The following is a 19321-nucleotide window of genomic DNA, read 5'->3' as shown; positions in this document are numbered from 1 at the left end:
TTTTACACCCGCTCCCCACCCCCCCCCCCCCCCCACTGCCCTTCCCATACTCTATTCTTTGGGAGGAAGTCACCGTGTGCAGTCCATACTTAAGGGAAGGAATTGTGCTTCACCTCCTTGCAGGCAGAGTATTTTATGTAACTTATCTGGAATTCTACATAAGAGATTTGTCTCTTTCCCTCATTTATTTATTTATTAAATCATTTATGTATATTACTATGGGCTCATAATATTTATTTTATACTCTAGGATAGAATCCCACACTACTTTGTTTCTCAAACTGTTCCAGCTTTGGCCATTGAGATCTTTCAGTTCTTCATAAGTGAAGTGTCTCTTAAAGTGTCTCTGAAAGTGTGTGTGTGTGTATGTGCGTGTGTGCTCGTGTGTATGTGTGTTGGCGGATCTCAGGGTTCATGAGTTCGAGCCCCAATTCCAGTAAAAACATGAGCCCCGCTTCAGGTGAGCCCTGATTCTCTTTCTCCCTTCCCCTTGCTCACTTGCATTCTCTCTCCCTCTCTCTCTCACACACAATAAATGAATAAATAAATAAATAAATAAATAAATAAATAAATAAATATTTCTGCTTAGACACATGAAAAGATGTTCAACATCACCCATCATCAGGGAAATACAAATCAAAACCACATTGAGATACCACCTCACACCTATCAGAATGGCTAAAATTAACAACTCAGGAAACAAAATACATTGATGAGGATGTGGAAAAAGGGCAAACACTTTTTCACAGTTGGTGGGAATGCAAACTGGTGCAGCCACTCTGGAAAACAGTATGGAGGTTCCTCAAAAAACTAAAAATAGAACTACCCTACGACCCAGCAAGTGCACTACTAGGTATATATTCGGAAGACACAAAAATGCTAATTCACAGGGGCACACGGGTCCCAATGTTTATAGCAGCACTAGCGACAATAGCCAAATTATGGAAAAAGCCCAAATGCCCATCAACTGACGAACAAATCAAGAAGATGGAGTAGATGGAGTATTACTTGGAAATCAAAAAGAATGAAACCTTGCCATTTGCAACCATGTATGGAACTAGAGTGTGTTATGCTAAGCGAAATAAGTCAGAGAAAAACAGATATCATATAATTGCACTCATATGTGGAATTTAAGAAACAAAACAGATGACCATACGAGAAGGGAAGGAAAAATAAGATAAAAACAGATGGGGAGGCAAACCGTAAGAGACTCCTAAATACAGAGAACAAACTGAGGGTTGCTGGAGGGGAAGTGGGTGCAGGGGTGGGCTAAATGGGTGATGGGCATTAAGGAGGACACTTGTTGGGATGAGCAGGGGGTGTTAAATGTAAGTGATGAATCACTAAATTCTATTCCTGAAACCATTACTACACTATCTGTTAACTAACTTGGATTTAAATTTTAAAAATAAATAAATAAATAATCTCATTAGAGCAGGAAAAAAAAAAAAAAAATCTCTGTTTTATCCCTAACCCAAATACAAACGGATTAATGGAATGCAGATAGGAAATAAAAGAAACTACGTAGGTTCTGGATGTAAAAGGGTCCTGTTGTATTTTGTGTGTCTTCCTACATATCCACAACATATACCAATGGGACAAAGTCTTGTTAGAGTGTTGATGCTCTGACCGCTGCTGCAACAGCATGTGATGTGCCTTTGCCTCTATCTGGTTTCTTTCTAGAAGGACACTTCCTACTCATCACCCCCAAGTGATATTTTAACTTCTTATTCATTACTGAGCACCTACCAAATGTCAAACCTTGTTGAAGAGTTTGGGGTATTTTAATAAACGAAGCAAATAAGAACCTCTTCCTTATGATGCCCACATTCTACAAATTAATATACATTCTATACATTGTACTATTATATTATTAATGGTTCTCATCAGCTTTCTCTTTTCCAGGATGACTCACTCAACAATTTATTCTTGCCTTAAAGTCTGTTGCTTGTGAGGGGAAGAAAATCTTTGTTGCTGTCCTCAAGCCCCTCTGTGTATTCTTGAAATCTCTTTCATGCTATAAACATTAAAACTAATGCATAGACTATGGTCTATAATAAACAGCAAAATGTAAGATCGTTTTCTGGAAAATTCAAACAAAATAGCTAATCTTACAATTGTAATAAAATTCTTCAAAATTTTTTGATTAAGTAAAAACATAATTTCAATTCCCAGTTTCCAGTTCTGCATGTAAGAAACTTAGAAGTTACTACTCTGTCTTAACAAATAAAAAGCTAAACAGATTGAAAAATCACCAACTCCTTTTAGAACCGTCAGAGGAGTGAGGATACAGGTAATTGCTGCCCCCAAGAGTAGAGAGACAGACAGGCAAATACAGGGAGTCACAGCTTACCAGAGCAAAGACTCAAAAGCAGGAACTAATGAGGAAACCATGCCTGGGTAGGAAAACTTGAACTGTAATTGACGAATTGCTCAACTGAGCCTCAGTGAGGACAAGTCTCAGAGTTAAAACTCTAAGGAATTCCAGTCAGAAACAGGCCCCTGTACTTTGTGCCTTTATCTCCAAGATCTCAACCAGGGCCCTACAGTGAATATCAAAGAATTCCCTTGTGCTTCTGGCAGGGGGAGGGAAAAACGAACCATTTTTAAATACACATACCACTTTGTTCTTCTTAACAAGAACTGCCCACAGGAAAAAACCACTTAATGATAGCCTCAACTTTCGGGGTGTTATCAGACCCTTAATGACCTGGGGAAAGGGAAATATCCAACTTCCGCCCACTCTAGCTATCCCAGAACTGAGAAGCACTTGTTAAGTTCATATTCTAGGGGCGTAGGCTCACTAAAATCATAGGATCTATTATCATCTACATAAAACTAAGTCTTTTACTGAATTTTATACTTTTCAATCCACTGCTCTAGCATTATATACCCAGCCCAGCCCATTTGTACATCTGTACCACTTCTTAAAAATATGAATTATCTTTAACTTTGTAGTTATGTACATCTAAACGAAAGAGGCAAAATTAAATAAATTTGCCATGAGAGAATCTGTTTCTGCAAACGCAATTCTTGCCCATGAACAAGGATCCTCCTAGTGTGGGTGTATCTATGTGTGTACGTGTCTTTTGTTTGTATGCTATTTAGTTTATTTTTCCTCCAACTCTTAACATCTCTTTTTCCTTTACACTGATTCTAGGTGATGAATTCCACCCATGTTTTGAGGCTTGTTTTCTTCTCTGTTTCTTTATTTTTTTTAATATTTACTTTTAAGAGAGAGAGAGAGACAGAGCGTGAGGGGGGGAGGGGCAGAGAGACAGGGAGACACAGAATCGGAAGCAGGCTCCAGGCTCCGGGCTGTCAGCACAGAGCCCGATGCGGGGCTCGAACTCACAAACCATGAGATCCTGACCTGAGCCGAGATAGGATGCTTAACCGACTGAGCCAGCCAGGCGCCCCTGAGGCTTGTTTTCTTCTTTAAATTAATAGCATTACAAATGTCCCTAGTGAAATGCATGTTTGTTGCTAACTTGAATCTTCACCACATCAGGTGATTTATTCCTACACCATAAAAATTTCATAGTAACAGAAACATTTATTATAGAATCAGCATCATACTTGATGATAAGTATGCCTGCCTATGAGAAATGTTTTCAGGGGTGCCTGGGTGGCTCAGTCGGCTGAGCTTCCAGCTCTGGATTTTGGCTCAGGTCCTGATCCCAGGATCGTGGGATCCACCCTTGTGTTAGGCTCTGCACTGAACATGCAGCCTGCTTAAGATTCTCTCTGACCCTCTATGGCCCCCCACCTCTCTCTCTCTAAAATAAAAGAAAAAAAAGAAATGTTCTCAAATATACAATGGCAGATACATTAGAAACATTAATGCTCTTATTCAATTCCATTCATACAATGAACATTTGTTGACTAGCTACTAGGACCGAGGCACTATTAGGTTTTTAAGGTATAATATGAGTATGCGTTACCATTTACCTTTGAGTTCATTTTAAGCCCCTTTGGAGGCTGTGAGCATGCCTTACAACAGCCTCTAAATACATGCAAAGGAGAATCGTTAAGATGATTATTACCATTCTGTTTTCAAGAGTAATGTCATTGCAGCCTAATGATTTCTGGTCAGATACAGTAAAAGTGAAAAATAATATGCCTGATTCTTATGCATTAATACAGTACCTTATGAGCAAAAAAGCTATCCATTTTGACTAAAAAGATCTACTTACCAAAATTTTAGATGAAGAATTTTACTCAGACAACCACATCAATGAGTCACTAAATAAGTTATAAAGAGAACACTATGATGGGAACAGCAGAAAGTAAAATACAAATGCTGAAAGTTCTGGGGAGGCTCTTCTCCACAAAAGTTCCAAAGTAAAGTTTAAACATCAATGTTGTTTAAATGGTAAACACACAGGGGTGCCTGGGTGGCTCAGTCGGTTGGACGTCCGACTTCGGTTCAGGTTACGATCTCGCGGTATGTGAGTTCGAGCCCCATGTCGGGCTCTGTGCTGACAGCTCAGAGCCTGGAGCCTGTTTCAGAGTCTGTGTCTCCCTCTCTCTCTGACCCTCCCCCGTTCATGCTCTGTCTCTCTCTGTCTCAAAAATAAAGAAATGTTAAGAAAAATAAATTTTTAAAAAAATAAAAAATAAATGGTAAACACCATCCCATAGTAACCTGAGTTCTCCAACCTTCAGTTGTTTACATGAGGCTGGTATACACAAAACAAATAGACACGTGGGATCCACAGGAGGAGCCCTCACTAACCTTGATGTCCCCTGACAGTGTTGGTGGGGGGAGACCATAGTCAAGGGGCCAATCCCAATGAAAAGCTAGAATAGGATTGATCTAGACTGTGCCTGATGGATAAAAGACTTAAATTTAGAATAGAAACTCTTCAATCCTGGCCAATCTTTTAGTAACTACCTAAAGGGAGTGACTCATTCATTTACATAGATCACTTTGGGGTAAGACCTGCTATTGTTGTTTTCTTATCTTATTATCTGGCTTGCTATATGAGTTTAGGGGTAAAAGGATGTCATTACAAATATAAGACAGTTAGTCCAGCCTCTGCTACGCAAGCGACACTCAAAAATATTAGTCTTTCTCCTCTCTGCTTTCTTTGCTGATCCTGTTACAATTATCAGGAAGTTCACCTTTGGCAAGAATAGTGGCACATTTTTCTAGAATTTACATAGCATTCAGGAGCCTGTGGCTTCATGGAAAGTCTCTTTAAAATTTCAAATCTTTTGGGGCACTTGGGTGGCTCAGTCGGTTAAGCATCCAACTTCGGCTCAGGTCATGATCTTGCGGTCTGTGAGTTCAAGCCCCGCATCAGGCTCTGTGCTGACAGCTCGGAGCTTGGAACCTACTTCTAATTCTGTGTCTCCCTCTCTCTCTGCCCCTCCCTCGCTCATGCTCTGTCTCTCTTGCTCTCAAAAATAAATAAAACATTAAAAAAAATTTCTTTTTAATTTCAAATCTTTTAACAATAACTTTCCAATGCAATAATTTTTCCAAGAATAAGCTTGAAATTTCTAACAGGAACACCAGGAAGGTAAAGACCTCTACCATATGTTTGAGCTTTGATTTTAGGAGGCAAGTGAACAAAAGTAACAGATCTATAAGTTTGTCATAGGTTAGGAAGACTCCAAAATCTTACCTTAACTGGAGATTTTTACCAATGTTTTAAAAAAAGAAAATAGTAACAAGATTTCCTCTGCAGCCTTCAAGGGTTACACACACCTCACCCTTTGTGTGCTAGTAGTGGTTGGGGAGCAGTGTTTGAGATTGAGCTGGTACACACTGGGAGAGCCATGCTCGTTTTTTAAACATTGAAATACTTCCATTTGAGATGGTAACTAGCTGTGGTCTGAGCCCCTAGTTCCTCCTGGTGCGCTGGCTGTTCCAGCAGGAGACAGCCTCTGGAGGTCCTGGCCCACTGCTGGGATTGGGGGCAGGGGGCAGGGACTAGAGCCTAGCAGAAGAGATGGCACCCTGAGCAGGGACTAGATCCTAGCAAAACAGATGGCACCCTGAGCAGAGACTAGATCCTAGCAGAAGGGACGGCACCCTGATAACACGGCCAGCAGTGCCTCACCCCCATCGTGGACCCCCAAGGCTCCTTTGCTCCCTGCTCTTCCTTCCAGACCCCCTCCCCCTTACTAGTTTCTTTTCCATCTACCTCCTGCTTCACAAGCATGTGTGGTCTCACAGGACCATGACCTAAGAGGAAGGTCCTTAAACCTCCAGTCAAATGACATGCAATCAAGGTATCATTCCCAAAACGCCTAGAGAATCTCTGTGTTATGCTCTATTATGGCCCGAATTTCTTCTTTTAATGTTCTAAATATCAAATTCCATGTAATCAAACCAATTATGTTCCTTCACCTTTGTCAATATATCTCACTGGGTTCCCCACTTTGGCTCTGTCCAAGCCAAACAGAACAAATGCCTCTGTTTTTTTCAAGTTAGGAAAGATCTTTAAGAAGAAGGGATACTTGGATTTGAAACCCGAACACATGATTGCCTGCCTCAGTTCTAAAGTACAGAGGAAATTCTGAACTTAGCTTTTTATCCTGAGAAGTCTATCAGGAAGGGAAAAGCAAGCACAGGCTGAAAGGACACAATTTTAGATTCACTCACTCACCTAAGCTGTCAACAAGATGGGTTCTAGGAAAATTGCTAAAGAAGGAAACTTTATTTTTGCGTTGGGAATCACCTCCCCTCTATGTATATGGACCCTGTTCTCCTCATGGGAGTCATTCCAGCTCTCCCATCTTGCTATCATGAATCCTCCCGAAAAAGGGGGGTGCTTAGAAGGTAACCTGACCTAGACTGATTCTTGGCTCTGACACCAGCTGCTGGGCTCTGGGAAAGTTGTGTAGCCAGGCTCACATTCAGCTTCTTCATCGGAAGAATGAGCATGCCAACAGTTTCCCTGTGACAGAATACTTCTACATACTAATCTGTAAGTTTCCGCCCGTCTGCCTGTGCTCACCAAATTCTTTCAACTGAATACCCAGGACTTCTTCCAGTTCCCTCAGCCTCATCACATAGAGATGAGTCACTCAGCACAAACAAGAAGAACACGAAGAAAACAACAGTAAGTACTTAGTGTAGGGCAGAAAAATTCAAGATTCTGCTACACTCTTGCAGAGGAAATGTGCTCACGTGCAGGGACAAGAGAAGCAGCATACTGGGAAAGAGGGGGAAGAGACAGGGCTCACACAGACTGGAGAGGGAGGAATGGGAGAACCATGAAAACCACCATCCAATTGAGTATGACACAACAGCTAAATGGAAGGTGACTGACAGATGAGCTATCCCCTCGGTTGATATCTAGACAAGACACAAATTTCCAATGTTGGTTCATCTACTTTAAAGTGACATTTATCTTTGCCACCACAAACTCTCCCCAGAAATTTAAAAACACACATATTCCAAAACATGTGTCATGCAGTGATACAGATCTGTCTCATGGTTCTGAACACTCCCGTGAGCCCCCAAAGCAAAGACTCGTATACTTTGTGGACGCTGGTGATACGAAAGGAAAGCTACCTCCTGATGTTCCTCCAGTAGGATGACTGAGCATTAGATGAAATCATACTCTCAGTCTGGCCATAGTAGTAATGTTACCTGTTTCGGTTTCTTTTTTTTTTTTAAGTTTATTTATTTATTTTGAAAGACAAACAGAGAGCGCACATGCACAAGTGGAGGAGGGGCACAGAGAAAAGGAGAGAGAGAATCCCAAGAAGGCTCTGCATTGTCAATACAGAGCCCAACGTACGGCTCAAACCCACGAACCATGAGGTCATGACCTGAGTCTAAATCAAGAGTCAGACACTCAATCAAATGAGCCACCCAGGTGCCCCAAAAGTAACGTCACCTGTTTTTAATCTTAATTGGTTCACATACCAGTTTGCCATAGCATGGCACCATGGATTCTTCTGTGAAATTTCACAGTGTTCTTGTGAGTCAATCAAGGATACTAATTAAATATGTGCATGCATGTGCTTTTCTCTTTGCACTCTGAACACCAGTGCAGCTCACCAGACACAGACTTGCCAGTCTGCAGCAGAGACAGGGGCCCACACAATGATGAGTAGTCTAAGCCTTCCTCCTTCTCACCCCCAGAAGCTCATGCAAACACTACCATATAATTGATGCCATACTGGTAAGGAGAAAAGGGAGAGGAAGCACCCCTGGGTCTATCTTAAAGATACAATTTAAACTAAATTGTTTCAAAAAAGAACAGAGGAACACAGCATTAGCAGTCAAGTTAAATGTGTAATCTTACATGACCCTCAACCCATAGAAGAATTATGATATATGAAAGGTGTTATGTGAGTTGCCTTCTATGTCCCCTCCTAAGTCAGGATGTTAAAGAAGATCCCCTAATATTTAGACTTTAAAATTACTTCCTTACTCAAAGTGCAGGGTTTCCATTGGTGGAAATTCAGGCACCAAAAGAAGCAGTAGGGAAATATTGTTGAGCTGGGACTTTCTGGAGCCTTGGTTCTCAATGTATGGTTTATAGACCAACATCATCAACAACAGCTGAGAGCTTATTAGAAACACAGACACACAGGTCCCACCACAGTTCATCTGAATTAGAATGTGCTTTACGATACAATTCCCAGGTGATTTGTGTGCACATTACATTTCAGAAGCAATGTCTAAAGGGTCGGACAGAATCCCTCTCTAATCATATAAAGCATGAGGCTGCCCTCCCAACTTTTCAATAAGTCAAGAGGACCACCATATATAACATCCAATTTCTAAAACGTTTATGGGTTAAAGCTAAAAAAACAAAATACTCAGAAAGAGCCATTCTCATATCTATCATTGGCAAACGTATTAAACATTGGCTGAGAAAAATACAAGCATATGCTTACTGTTCCATCACACTGGCCATCCTTAATCCTCAGATACATCCCTGCATTTTTCACACTTTCAAACATGCAAATACCAGAGCTGATTTTATGCACTTTCCAGTAGGATTTCTCAGACTGGCTTCCCACTCCAGTGCAGCTCCCATCAGGCTGGAGACACAGGGCTTGGCACAGACTCGTGGCAAGTAGAACCACAGCACTGTTCAGGAACACGCCCTTCAAGATGACATACAGAACAGAAGGCAGTAAATAACAAGCTCATGTTTTGCTAAAAGAAGATGGCAAGAGAGCCCATTCTTTTACAGAAGTTATAGTGATCAGAATCTTACCAGAAACTTGTTGGCTAAAAATGAGCAAAATAAGGAATAATTTAACTACTATGCAAAACTATACAAAATTAAGGGAGGTTCTCTGACTGGCTCATTATAATATACAACAATTATTATTCATTGAGAATAAAGGATCAGTATTTAATGCTACAGAGATTTAAAAAATATAAAAAACCACAAATACTTCTCTTAAGAAATTTATAATCAATATAAACAAATAATTATAATATTAATACAAAGCAGAATAAAAACAGTGTACTACAAGTGTACCTGAATTATAGGATGCACCTTATTAGGTGCATATTAGGTCAATGTACATATGTAGGAATGAATGAATAAAAAGAGATATCAAATACAACTAAAGTATTTTTAAGTAAATCCTAGGCAACCAATAACTTAAGAAGATGTAAAAAAATCTTGAAAGTTTATTAGAATACACTAATACTGTGCAGAAATAGATAAAATACATAAACACACAAGTCACTGAGGACAAAATACAAATGGCAAATACACATTAAAAAAAAAAAAGGCAGTTCACCCTACCTTATTACTCTAAAAATTGTCAAAAGTTTTTTTTAAAGACCATACTCAACACCAAGTTCAACAAGATGGATCCTCTCCTACACTGCGAAAGGAATTGGGTAGTAAAGCAATTAAGGAAAAAAAGAAACAAACAAAAACAGACTCTTAAATACAGAGAACAAACCAGTGGTTGCCAGAGGAGTGGGGAATGGGAGAATGGGTGAAATAGATAAAGGGAATTAAGAGCACACTTTCTCTGATGAGCACTGAGAAATGTATAGAATTGTTGAATCATTATATTGCACACCTGAAACTCATGTAACACTGTATGTTAATTATATTTCAATTAAAAAAGAGAAAGAAATTAACTTTGCTCACACAGGTCTGGCCTTTGCCTTTGGATTCTGAAAGGTAATTTCTAAACCTTTGGATTGTTATGCTTGATAGGAGTTTTTTGTTTGCTTGATGGTCTTGAACCAGTCACATAGTAAAAATCTGAATTAGGGTGGCAGTTTTGAGTCACAAGATGTCAGCTGACCTCCTCTGAGGCTGGAGACTGAGATCAGCAACATGGACTCTTTGTATGACTGAACCCCAATAAAGACTGCACACCAAGGCTCATGGGAGCTTTCTGAATGGCAATACTCCACGCATATTGTCACATATCAATGCTGAGAAACAAATGCTGTCCTCACTCTATAGGGAGAGGACAACTAGAAGTTGCACCATTTGGTACTTTCTACATGTCTCTTCCCTTAGATGATTTTAACCTGTATCCTTTTTCTGTAATAAACCATAACCATGAGTATGACAACTTCCAGTGAGTTCTGAGCTATTTTACTAACTTATCAAAACTTGATAGTGGTCTCAAGGACTCTGGAACTCTGAAGTGTGTGTCAGATGTGAGGGTAGTCATATGAGCTGTCCCCTTTTAACTTCACAGTTGGTTTAATGTTCACAGGATTTAAAACTAGTACATTTCTGGAAAGAAAGTTGGCAGTATGTTCCCATAGTCTTAAAGGCTTCATATTCTGACCCTTAAATTCAATTTCAAATCATTTAAGCTAAGCAAATCCAAATATGTCAAAGTATGTCAAAGTATATTTTGCAGTAACATATGCAGAGGTGGTAAAATGAAGAGATTAAGATTAAACACCCAGGGGCATGTGGATGGCTCAGACAGTTAAGTGCCCAACTCTTGGTTTCGGTCAGGTCATGATCTTACCATTCAAGGGTTTGAGCCCCACATCAAACTCTGCACTGAGAGTGGGAGCTGCAGGGAATTCTCTCTCTCTCTCTGCCCTTTTCCTGTTTTCTCACTCTCTCTCTCTCTTTCTCAAAAATAAATAAACTTAAAAAAATTAAAAATCCAATGAGAGACAGAGAGAGAGAGAGAGAGAGAGAGAGAGATTGATACATAAACAAAAAAACATATACATACACCTTATGTTTGGGTATAAAAATCATGTTGTTTTGAGAAAAATAATATTACCATGAAGTGTTTATTATATAGTAAGCATAAAATGTTTTGAAGACAAATTGACTTTGATTTGAATCACGATCCACCATTTATCCACTAGTTATGCTACACTAGTCAGATTTTAACTTCTCGGAAAATCTTTTCTTCTATTTAAAATACAAATAATAGTATCTGTCACTATTTTTAGGATGATTAAATATAATTTTGTATGTGGTAAAGCTCTCAGTAAAGTGCTTGGCACAAAATAGGCAAAATGGTAGGTATTGTTTTATTATGATAACAATAATATTTTTAAGATAAACTCAGAAGCACATACTATAAAGAAAGAAGCATAAAATGATCACACATATACAACACTCAAAGAGTGTAAATATTCTAATTGTTAGACAAGTTAAATATATACGTTTGATTCCCAAATGTAAGAGTCTCTAAATTTGTACTAAGAATTCCCACATTTATGGTTTTCACCTACAAATTCAATTGAATAAAGGATGTCACTCCTATCAGTTCCAGTGCTGCTAAAGCTATGATCCCTATTGCCTTCCACAGTCTGGGTAAACAGAATGGCAACAGGCATCAATGCCACCTAGTGGGAAAGAGATCTGATTACTCCATTCTGACTCCAGAGCTTTCCTCAATAGAGCGAAATAAAGTAGGTATTTAGCAATATAAACTTCAATGACTTTCCACCATTTTACCTTGACAAAAACCACAAATTCTTTTGAAAGGTCTGCATAGCCTGCTGATGATTCAGCAGCTCTTTTGCCATGACGATCAAAAATAACCGTATGACCGGGAACCAATGCTGACTCAAGAAGTGCACAGCGGTTAGGCTGATAAAGCACTCGCAGCTCAGTGCAGGCTCCACCACTAGCCTAAAAGAAAAGGAAACAAACAAGCAAGCAAACTCTGAATTAGCAATAGAAAATAATTAAATTTGAAATGTTGGCACATTCTATGTATGTACAGGTCTATTTCCCTCTATAGACTCCTCATATTATCTATCACATGCTTTTGTCATTTAATTGTTTTGATTTTCCAGCCTGATTTCCAGGGTCTTATTCCAAGAACTTTCTGTTGATTTCTCAGAACTCATGGAAGAGTACCAGGTAACAACAAAAAAACTTCAGCAGCAGGAGAATTTAATGAGTTACTGTATTCTGTTGCTTATTTTTCATTTCTTCATTTGTGTTCTCCTAACTCAAGACTCCTTTGGACCAAAAGCTGAAATTAACAGGCACGCATTATTAGGTTTTGTTTACAAAAAAATTAAGCAAATCGAGGAGGTTATGCTACAGGGAAACATTCCTGGCTCAAAGTACTAGTTGAGATTTTACCCCATTTCCCCTCAGTGCCTTGGGGAGGCACTGGGCCTGAAAAGGAAGGACACATGGGTGTCCTTGAAAGGCTTGGCCCATGGCACTCACTAAAGCTACCAAACTCAGCAAAGTGCTCTTGTGTAAATATGGTAGGTAAGCAACAGGGCTATTCATCTCCAAGAAGCCATCTGATGTTTGATGAGTACATCAGCAGTTACTGGTGTGGACTGAAGCCAAAAGGGCTGTTACTGGATATTCCCAGACCCCCATACCAGGAAAAGTCTTGTGTGTAACAAGATGAGTCTCGTCGTAACTAAGATGGAAACTCTCGCCAACCTAATGGGTTAGGGGCTTGGAAGTAAATTTAATTTGAGTTTAGAAAAATAAATTTCTCAAACTCTTGATCTAATTAAGTAGATTTCATACTTACTACATTCTTATTTATAAGCACTTACTATGACCAGGATCTGTGCTGAGCAGAACGTGCTACAAAGTAGAGCACAGGATGACGTGCTAAGTCCAGAGCAGAGGAGAAAAGACTTTGTAAAGAAAATTTGACGGATTATCATTTAGCCTGAATTTCAAGCCTACAAATTATATACGTTTTTTTCAATAATTATTATTTTCCCTTAAGTTAAATAATACACTACGAGTCAAAAATCATGTAATATTATATAGCATTACATGAAAAGCTGTAGCATGAGTGCTAGAATCAGAATGCCAGTGTTCAATTCCTGCTTCCACATTTACTGCCTATGTGACCTTGAGCCACTCACTTCATTCTCCTACACATCAGGTTCCTCTTCTGTTAAACAGGGATAATAACGAATTCTCTCACAGGGCAGATATAAAGATTAAGCATTATAACACATATTAAACATTTTACAACAGTGCGTGACAGCTATCCTATGCGGTCTCATTTTTCAAAATAAATAACATGCATATATTTTTTAAAACAGCTTTATATATTAAAAGCTACTTTTCAAACCTAAACTAAGCAATACAAAGCATCCTTAGGTGACGTTATTAGTATTTCTTCCCCAATAATATGCTCCTTGAAGGGACCTTTGAGAAATCAGATCATCCCCTTTTGGAGGCTTATTAATACTTTGAATGTTATCAGAAAAGTGGTCTAGTTTTCTTGTCTAAATTTTAATTGCTGAAATTAGGACCATTTATGCAACAGAATATCAAAAGTTAGTTAGACAAAACAGAATAATGAAAAGGGTGAAAGGGAAAGCCAAAGGAAATACAATTTGATAATCTTATAAAAATAAATTATATATGGATACACAGCATATATTGATAAACAGCAAATAAACAAAATCACTACACACCATTCCAGTGACAGTACTGTTGTCAACAGCAAGAGAAAGATGCCTGATTACATGACTCTGGAAAATGCACATATTTCCTTTGTTGAAAATAACATCAAAGAGACCTGGAAAACATTTTAGGTATTAGCAAGTAGTAATTCATGCTTTTAAAGTATTTTTTCTTATTCAATTATACACTGAAACCTCCTGATAAGACATTTTATGACACCTCTCAGTTAAATATTTTTAATTAGTCAAAAGACAGAATGCCACTAACCTTTGATTGTCTACGAGTTGCTTGGCAATTTGGTGGAATTTCCATGGAAAATCCCTAATGCCTTTCCATGCTAATCGGTAAGCCCTGATACAACCCCAAAGAATAATACCTGACAGAACTGATTCCAGGAAAATAAATTATCCTGGTGCAAAAAAAAAAAAAAAAAAAAAAAAAAAAAAAATTCCATTCCATAAATCTCAGGGACTTGAGGTAAAATAAAATAACACATTATAATATAATAATGCATTACAAATACATATGACTTGAACATTAGTGACTGCTTTCTAGGATTACGATGATTAAGATAATGTCATCATATATCTGATTGTTTTCAGTTTTCAATATACTGTTTTTTTAAGTAGGCTTCACACCCAGTACAGAGCCCAATGTGGGGCTTGAACTCATGACCCCAAGATCAAGACCTGAGCTGAGATCAAGAGTCGGATGCTCAACTGACTGAGCCACCCAGGCACCCCAGGTTCTCAGTATACTTTTATATACCTTTTTATCTTAAAATGTATGCTTCTTCAAGGCATGAATTTTTGTCTACTCTGTATACATCCATATAACTGCACTTAGAACAGTGTGTAGAACATAGTAATTTCTCAAGAAATATTCTTTAGTCAATTAAATCATATATATATATATATACACACACATATGCATATATATGTGTGTGTGTGTGTGTGTGTGTATAGTATATATTAACAGATCCAGAGAGAAACTGACAGACTGCAATAATGTAAGGAACTTTAACACCTGACTTATAACAATGAATACATCTAAACAAAGAAATCAATAAGGAAACATTGACTTTAAACAATATGTTAAACTAGATGGACTTAAAAGACATACACAGAACATTCTATTCAAGATCAGCAGAATACATATTCTTCTCAATTGTACATGAAACATCCTCTAGGGCAGATCATATGTTAGGCCAAAAACAAGTCTCAGTAAATTCAAGAATATCAAAATCATATCAAGAATCTTCTCTGACTACAATGATATAAAACTAAGAAACCAAGTACAAGAAGAAAACAGAAATCCACAAAAATGTGATGATTAAAGAACATGTGGGTCACCTGGGTGGCTCAGTCAGTTAAGCGACTAACTCTTGATTTCAGCTCAGGTCATTCATGATCTCATGGTTCTCATGTTCTCATGATCTCATACACTGTATGCTAACTAACTGGAATTTAAATAATTTTTTTTAAAAAAAGAGGGAAGATCATAGCAGTGCAGGCCTAAATCAAAAAATAAGAAATATCTCCAACAATCTAACTTCATGTTAGAATCTAGATGTAAGACTCTAGTTCTGGTTCTGGCAATAAAGAGTTCAATAATTCATTCAACCACTATTTACTGACCACTTACTACGTGCATGAAATATTTTAAGTTGTAACCTAGATAAAGATTCTCAATGTTCTTATCTGTCCAACATTCTTATCTTTACAAACAAGAGGTGGGGCTCCTGAGTGGCTCAGTCAGTAAAGGAGAGAACTTTTGATTTCAGCCCAGGTCATGATCTCCACTTCATGAGACTGAGCCCCAGAGGGGGCTCCACACTGACAGTGCACAGAGCTTGTTTCTGATTCTCTCTCTCACTCTCCCCCTGCCCTTCCCCGACTTGCACTTGCTCTCCCTCAAGTAAATAAACTTTAAAAAAATAAAAACAAGAGGTAAGTCTATATAATCTTAAGTTCCTGGCTAATTCTAACATCCACTGGATCTAGTCACGCTAATGTCACCAAAACGAAGTCTAATTGCCAAAATCCAACAGAAGCGTTTCAGTCCTTATTTGGCTTTGCCTCTCTACTCCATCTGAACCTGCAGGCACCTTTTGAAACTTCACAATCGCCCTCCTCACTAACTTCCTTCTCAATTGCCCTTTTCATGCACAGGGTTCTGTCCTCAGCTGATTAACCTTCTCACTTTTCACTGGCTCCCTGGGAAGTTTCTTTTGATAATCCATAAAGTGATAAATGCCAAGTAAAATCTAAACCACCCCCTCAACATCAGCTCATATATATCACTTCCTGTTAAACATAAACAACTGGGTATCTCACAGACACTTCAAACTCCATATATACAAACGAGAGCTCACAATTTCCCCTACACTCCTAGCTTCCAAATGTACTCCTCCTAAATCTTCTGTATCTACGCTTTAGTTGGCGATCCCATCAACAATTTAATCACCCAACTCAGAAACCTGAGAGTAACCTTTGCCCTTAATACTCCTTTACCAATAAATGATGAAAGCCTGCCAATCTTATCTCCTAGAAATTCCTCAAAGCATCCCCTCTACTCTACCAATATTCCCACTGAAGTATTTTTGGTCCTCATCATCTTCTGCTTGACATGTTACAAGAGGCTTCTAACTGGTCACTCCTTCTCTAATCTCCCTGCACATCCTGAAATCTTACCTCCACTTAGCTATCAAAGTATTTCTATTCTACTTCAAATCCATTAACAGCTATGTCCCACCCATAGGAGGGAATAAAAGAAGTTGCCTTCAGACATACATTGGCCCTTCTCTCTCAGGTATTTGTATAGGGGCCACAGACTAGTCATGGAAGGGGATGGTTTGACTTACACATTGCAGTAGACACCTTTTGATGACCAGCAGACTACTTTTAACACAATATTCTTGTGGTATTGGGATAAAGGGTTTAAAACATGCTTTACGGTCTCTAGAGTAAAACATCAGATTTAGCACTCTCTATTGCAACACTCAAAAAGATACAGGAGTGCTGATTCATAGGGGCATGAACCCCAAAGTTTATAGCAGCACTTTAAACAATAGCCAAATTAAGGAAAGAGCCCGAATGTCCATTGACTGATGAATGAATAAAGAAGATTTGGTTTGTATATTCAAAGGAATACTACTTGGCTATGAGAAAGAATGATCCTGCCATTTGCAACAACGTGGACGGAACTGGAGGGTATTATGCTAAGTGAAATAAGTCAGTCAGAGAAAGACAGATAACCATATGTTTTCACTCTTATGTGGATCCTGAGAAACTTAACAGAAGACCATGGGGGAAGGGAAGGGAAGAAAATAGTTGCAAACAGAGACAGAGGCAAGCCATAAGATACTCTTAAATACAGAGAACAAACAGAGGGTTGATGGGGGAGAAGGGAAAATGGGTGATGGGCACTGAGGAGGGCACTTGTTGGGATGAGCACTGGGTGTTGTATGTAAGCAATGAATCATGGGAATCTACCCCCAAAACCAAGAACACATTGTATACACTCTATGTTAGCTAACTTGACAATAAATTATATTTTAAAAAATTCATCTTGGATCTACAGTTGGATTCTGAGTTAAGAAATTCAGCAATTTACAAAACAAAATAGCCCTGATTTGCTGAAGACTGGTATAAGCGTTAGTCTCACCTCTATGTAGTCTCTATGAGTCTCTCAACTCAGAGAGAGTTACACAAGGTCAGAGAGCAAAGTGAGCAGCCATATCCAAACCGTGAACACGTACTTCTGACATCCAGAGTTCTCTTCTTCCTTTACATCTCCTTTCCCTAATCTTTCTGAATTCAGAGACTTAGGTTCACTTTAAAGGAGACTGAATAAGACAACATCCATCCTAGAACACATTCTTTTTCAATTTAAAGCCAAGGAAGTCCTTCCAAGTCCTCTCCCTAAAATAGAAGAGCAAAACCAATGGCTTTTTGATCTCAGAGAAATGCACCTAGGATATGGTAAGAGCTGGAGCAGAAGACAAAGTGGCCAACGTGTATCCACTGCTATACTCTTTAAATTATAAGTATTTTTTAATTTGCTTTATTAGTACCTAGTAGCAGACAACCAGACAAACAAAAAAATTACAGCTAATCACCACCTAGTGAATCACCACATTCACTAGAAATAGGGCTTAAAAATGAGTAGATCAACTGCTAACAATAATCTAAGAGAAGAATTCTAGTAGTACCTACACAGAATCCTACCTACACAGACAGAATACGAAAGATAACACAAAGAAGGAGTAAGTTCTAGAAAAGACTGTATTTTTTGTTATTCAAAAAAAAAGTAGAGAATAAACAGCACAAGAACTTTCGTTTAAGGGGAAGAGGAAAATTAGCTTCCTTGGTATACCATGTAAACTATTTGATAAAGAAACAATGAAAAACTACAGAAAATCTTCTCTTCAAAGTCCTGAGAAGATTCAATCTATATCTCCTATGAAACAATACTCCTTAAATTCCTACTTCCCAATTAATTGTAACTGAAACTGGAAATTATCAAGCATGCATTACAGGTATAGTTACCATACAATTGTCCAACCAGGATACTTTTGAGAGTAAAATGGGATGCCAATCAGATGGAATACAGATTCAAACAAGAACATGCAAACGAGAGTGTGTGGTCCTTTTAACTTATGCAATGCTTTACACAAGAAAAAGACCTTAGCCTTACATTTTAAAATTGGATAATAAGTGTGTGTTTGTAAGTGTCAAGCTTATACTAAAGCTAAAGCATCCATTTTTTATTATTAATTCTGCCTTAATGACAAAGCGTAATGAGTCTAAGACCCTCATGCACCACTGATGAGAGTATATACAACTGATATAACTGATATATTTAAAGGGCTGATATAACTCTTCTGAAAAGAGATGGGGCAATCTATAAAAAGAGGCTTAAAAATCTTGGGTGAAAGGAGAAACCAAAGGAAAATCAAAATAAATCCTGAAACAAATGAACATGGAAACACAGCACACCAAAACTTATGGGATACAGCAAAAGCTGTTTTAAGAGGGTTAGGTGTAGCAATATGTGCCCACATTTTAGAAAAGAAAGATCTTAGGGCACCTTGATGGCTCAGTTGATTAAGCAACCAACTCTTGATTTTAGCTCTGGTCATGATCTCCAGGTTCGTGAGATAAAGCCTCGAGTCAGACTCTGCACTGACATCATGGAACCTTTCAACATGGAAGCCTAGAGCCAGAAGAAGGTAGATCAAATTAAAGACTGGAGAAGAAATAAATGGTATAGAAACAAACAAACAAACAAACAACAGTATAACACATCAATGAACCTAACAGTTATTTCTTCAAAATAATTATAAAATTAATAAACTCCTAGCCAGACTTATCAAAAAGAAAAGAGAAAGAACCCAAATAGATAAAATCATGAATGAAAGGGGAAAGACCACAGCCAATACCACAGAAATACAAACAATTATAAGAAAATATTATGAAA

At 38.3% G+C, this 19321-nt stretch overlaps 1 protein-coding gene across 1 annotated transcript in view; it reads right to left on the bottom strand.

Annotated features, from left to right (window-relative positions):
- LOC132664070 (uncharacterized) overlaps nucleotides 1–19321 on the bottom strand; it is a 61072-nt gene that overhangs the window by 22629 nt on the left and 19122 nt on the right. The window contains exons 4-6 of the mRNA XM_060610540.3: nucleotides 13852–13955; nucleotides 11894–12070; nucleotides 8868–9080 (exon numbers count right to left, since the gene is read on the bottom strand). Of these exons, the coding sequence (XP_060466523.1) occupies nucleotides 8868–9080; nucleotides 11894–12070; nucleotides 13852–13955 (494 nt within the window). The remainder of the gene's footprint in view (nucleotides 1–8867; nucleotides 9081–11893; nucleotides 12071–13851; nucleotides 13956–19321) is intronic.

Source organism: Panthera onca, chromosome F2 (genome assembly GCF_046562875.1).
Source record: "Panthera onca isolate mPanOnc1 chromosome F2, mPanOnc1 haplotype 2, whole genome shotgun sequence".
Lineage (NCBI taxonomy): Eukaryota > Metazoa > Chordata > Mammalia > Carnivora > Felidae > Panthera > Panthera onca.
This window is presented reverse-complemented; position numbering and strand designations above follow the sequence as displayed.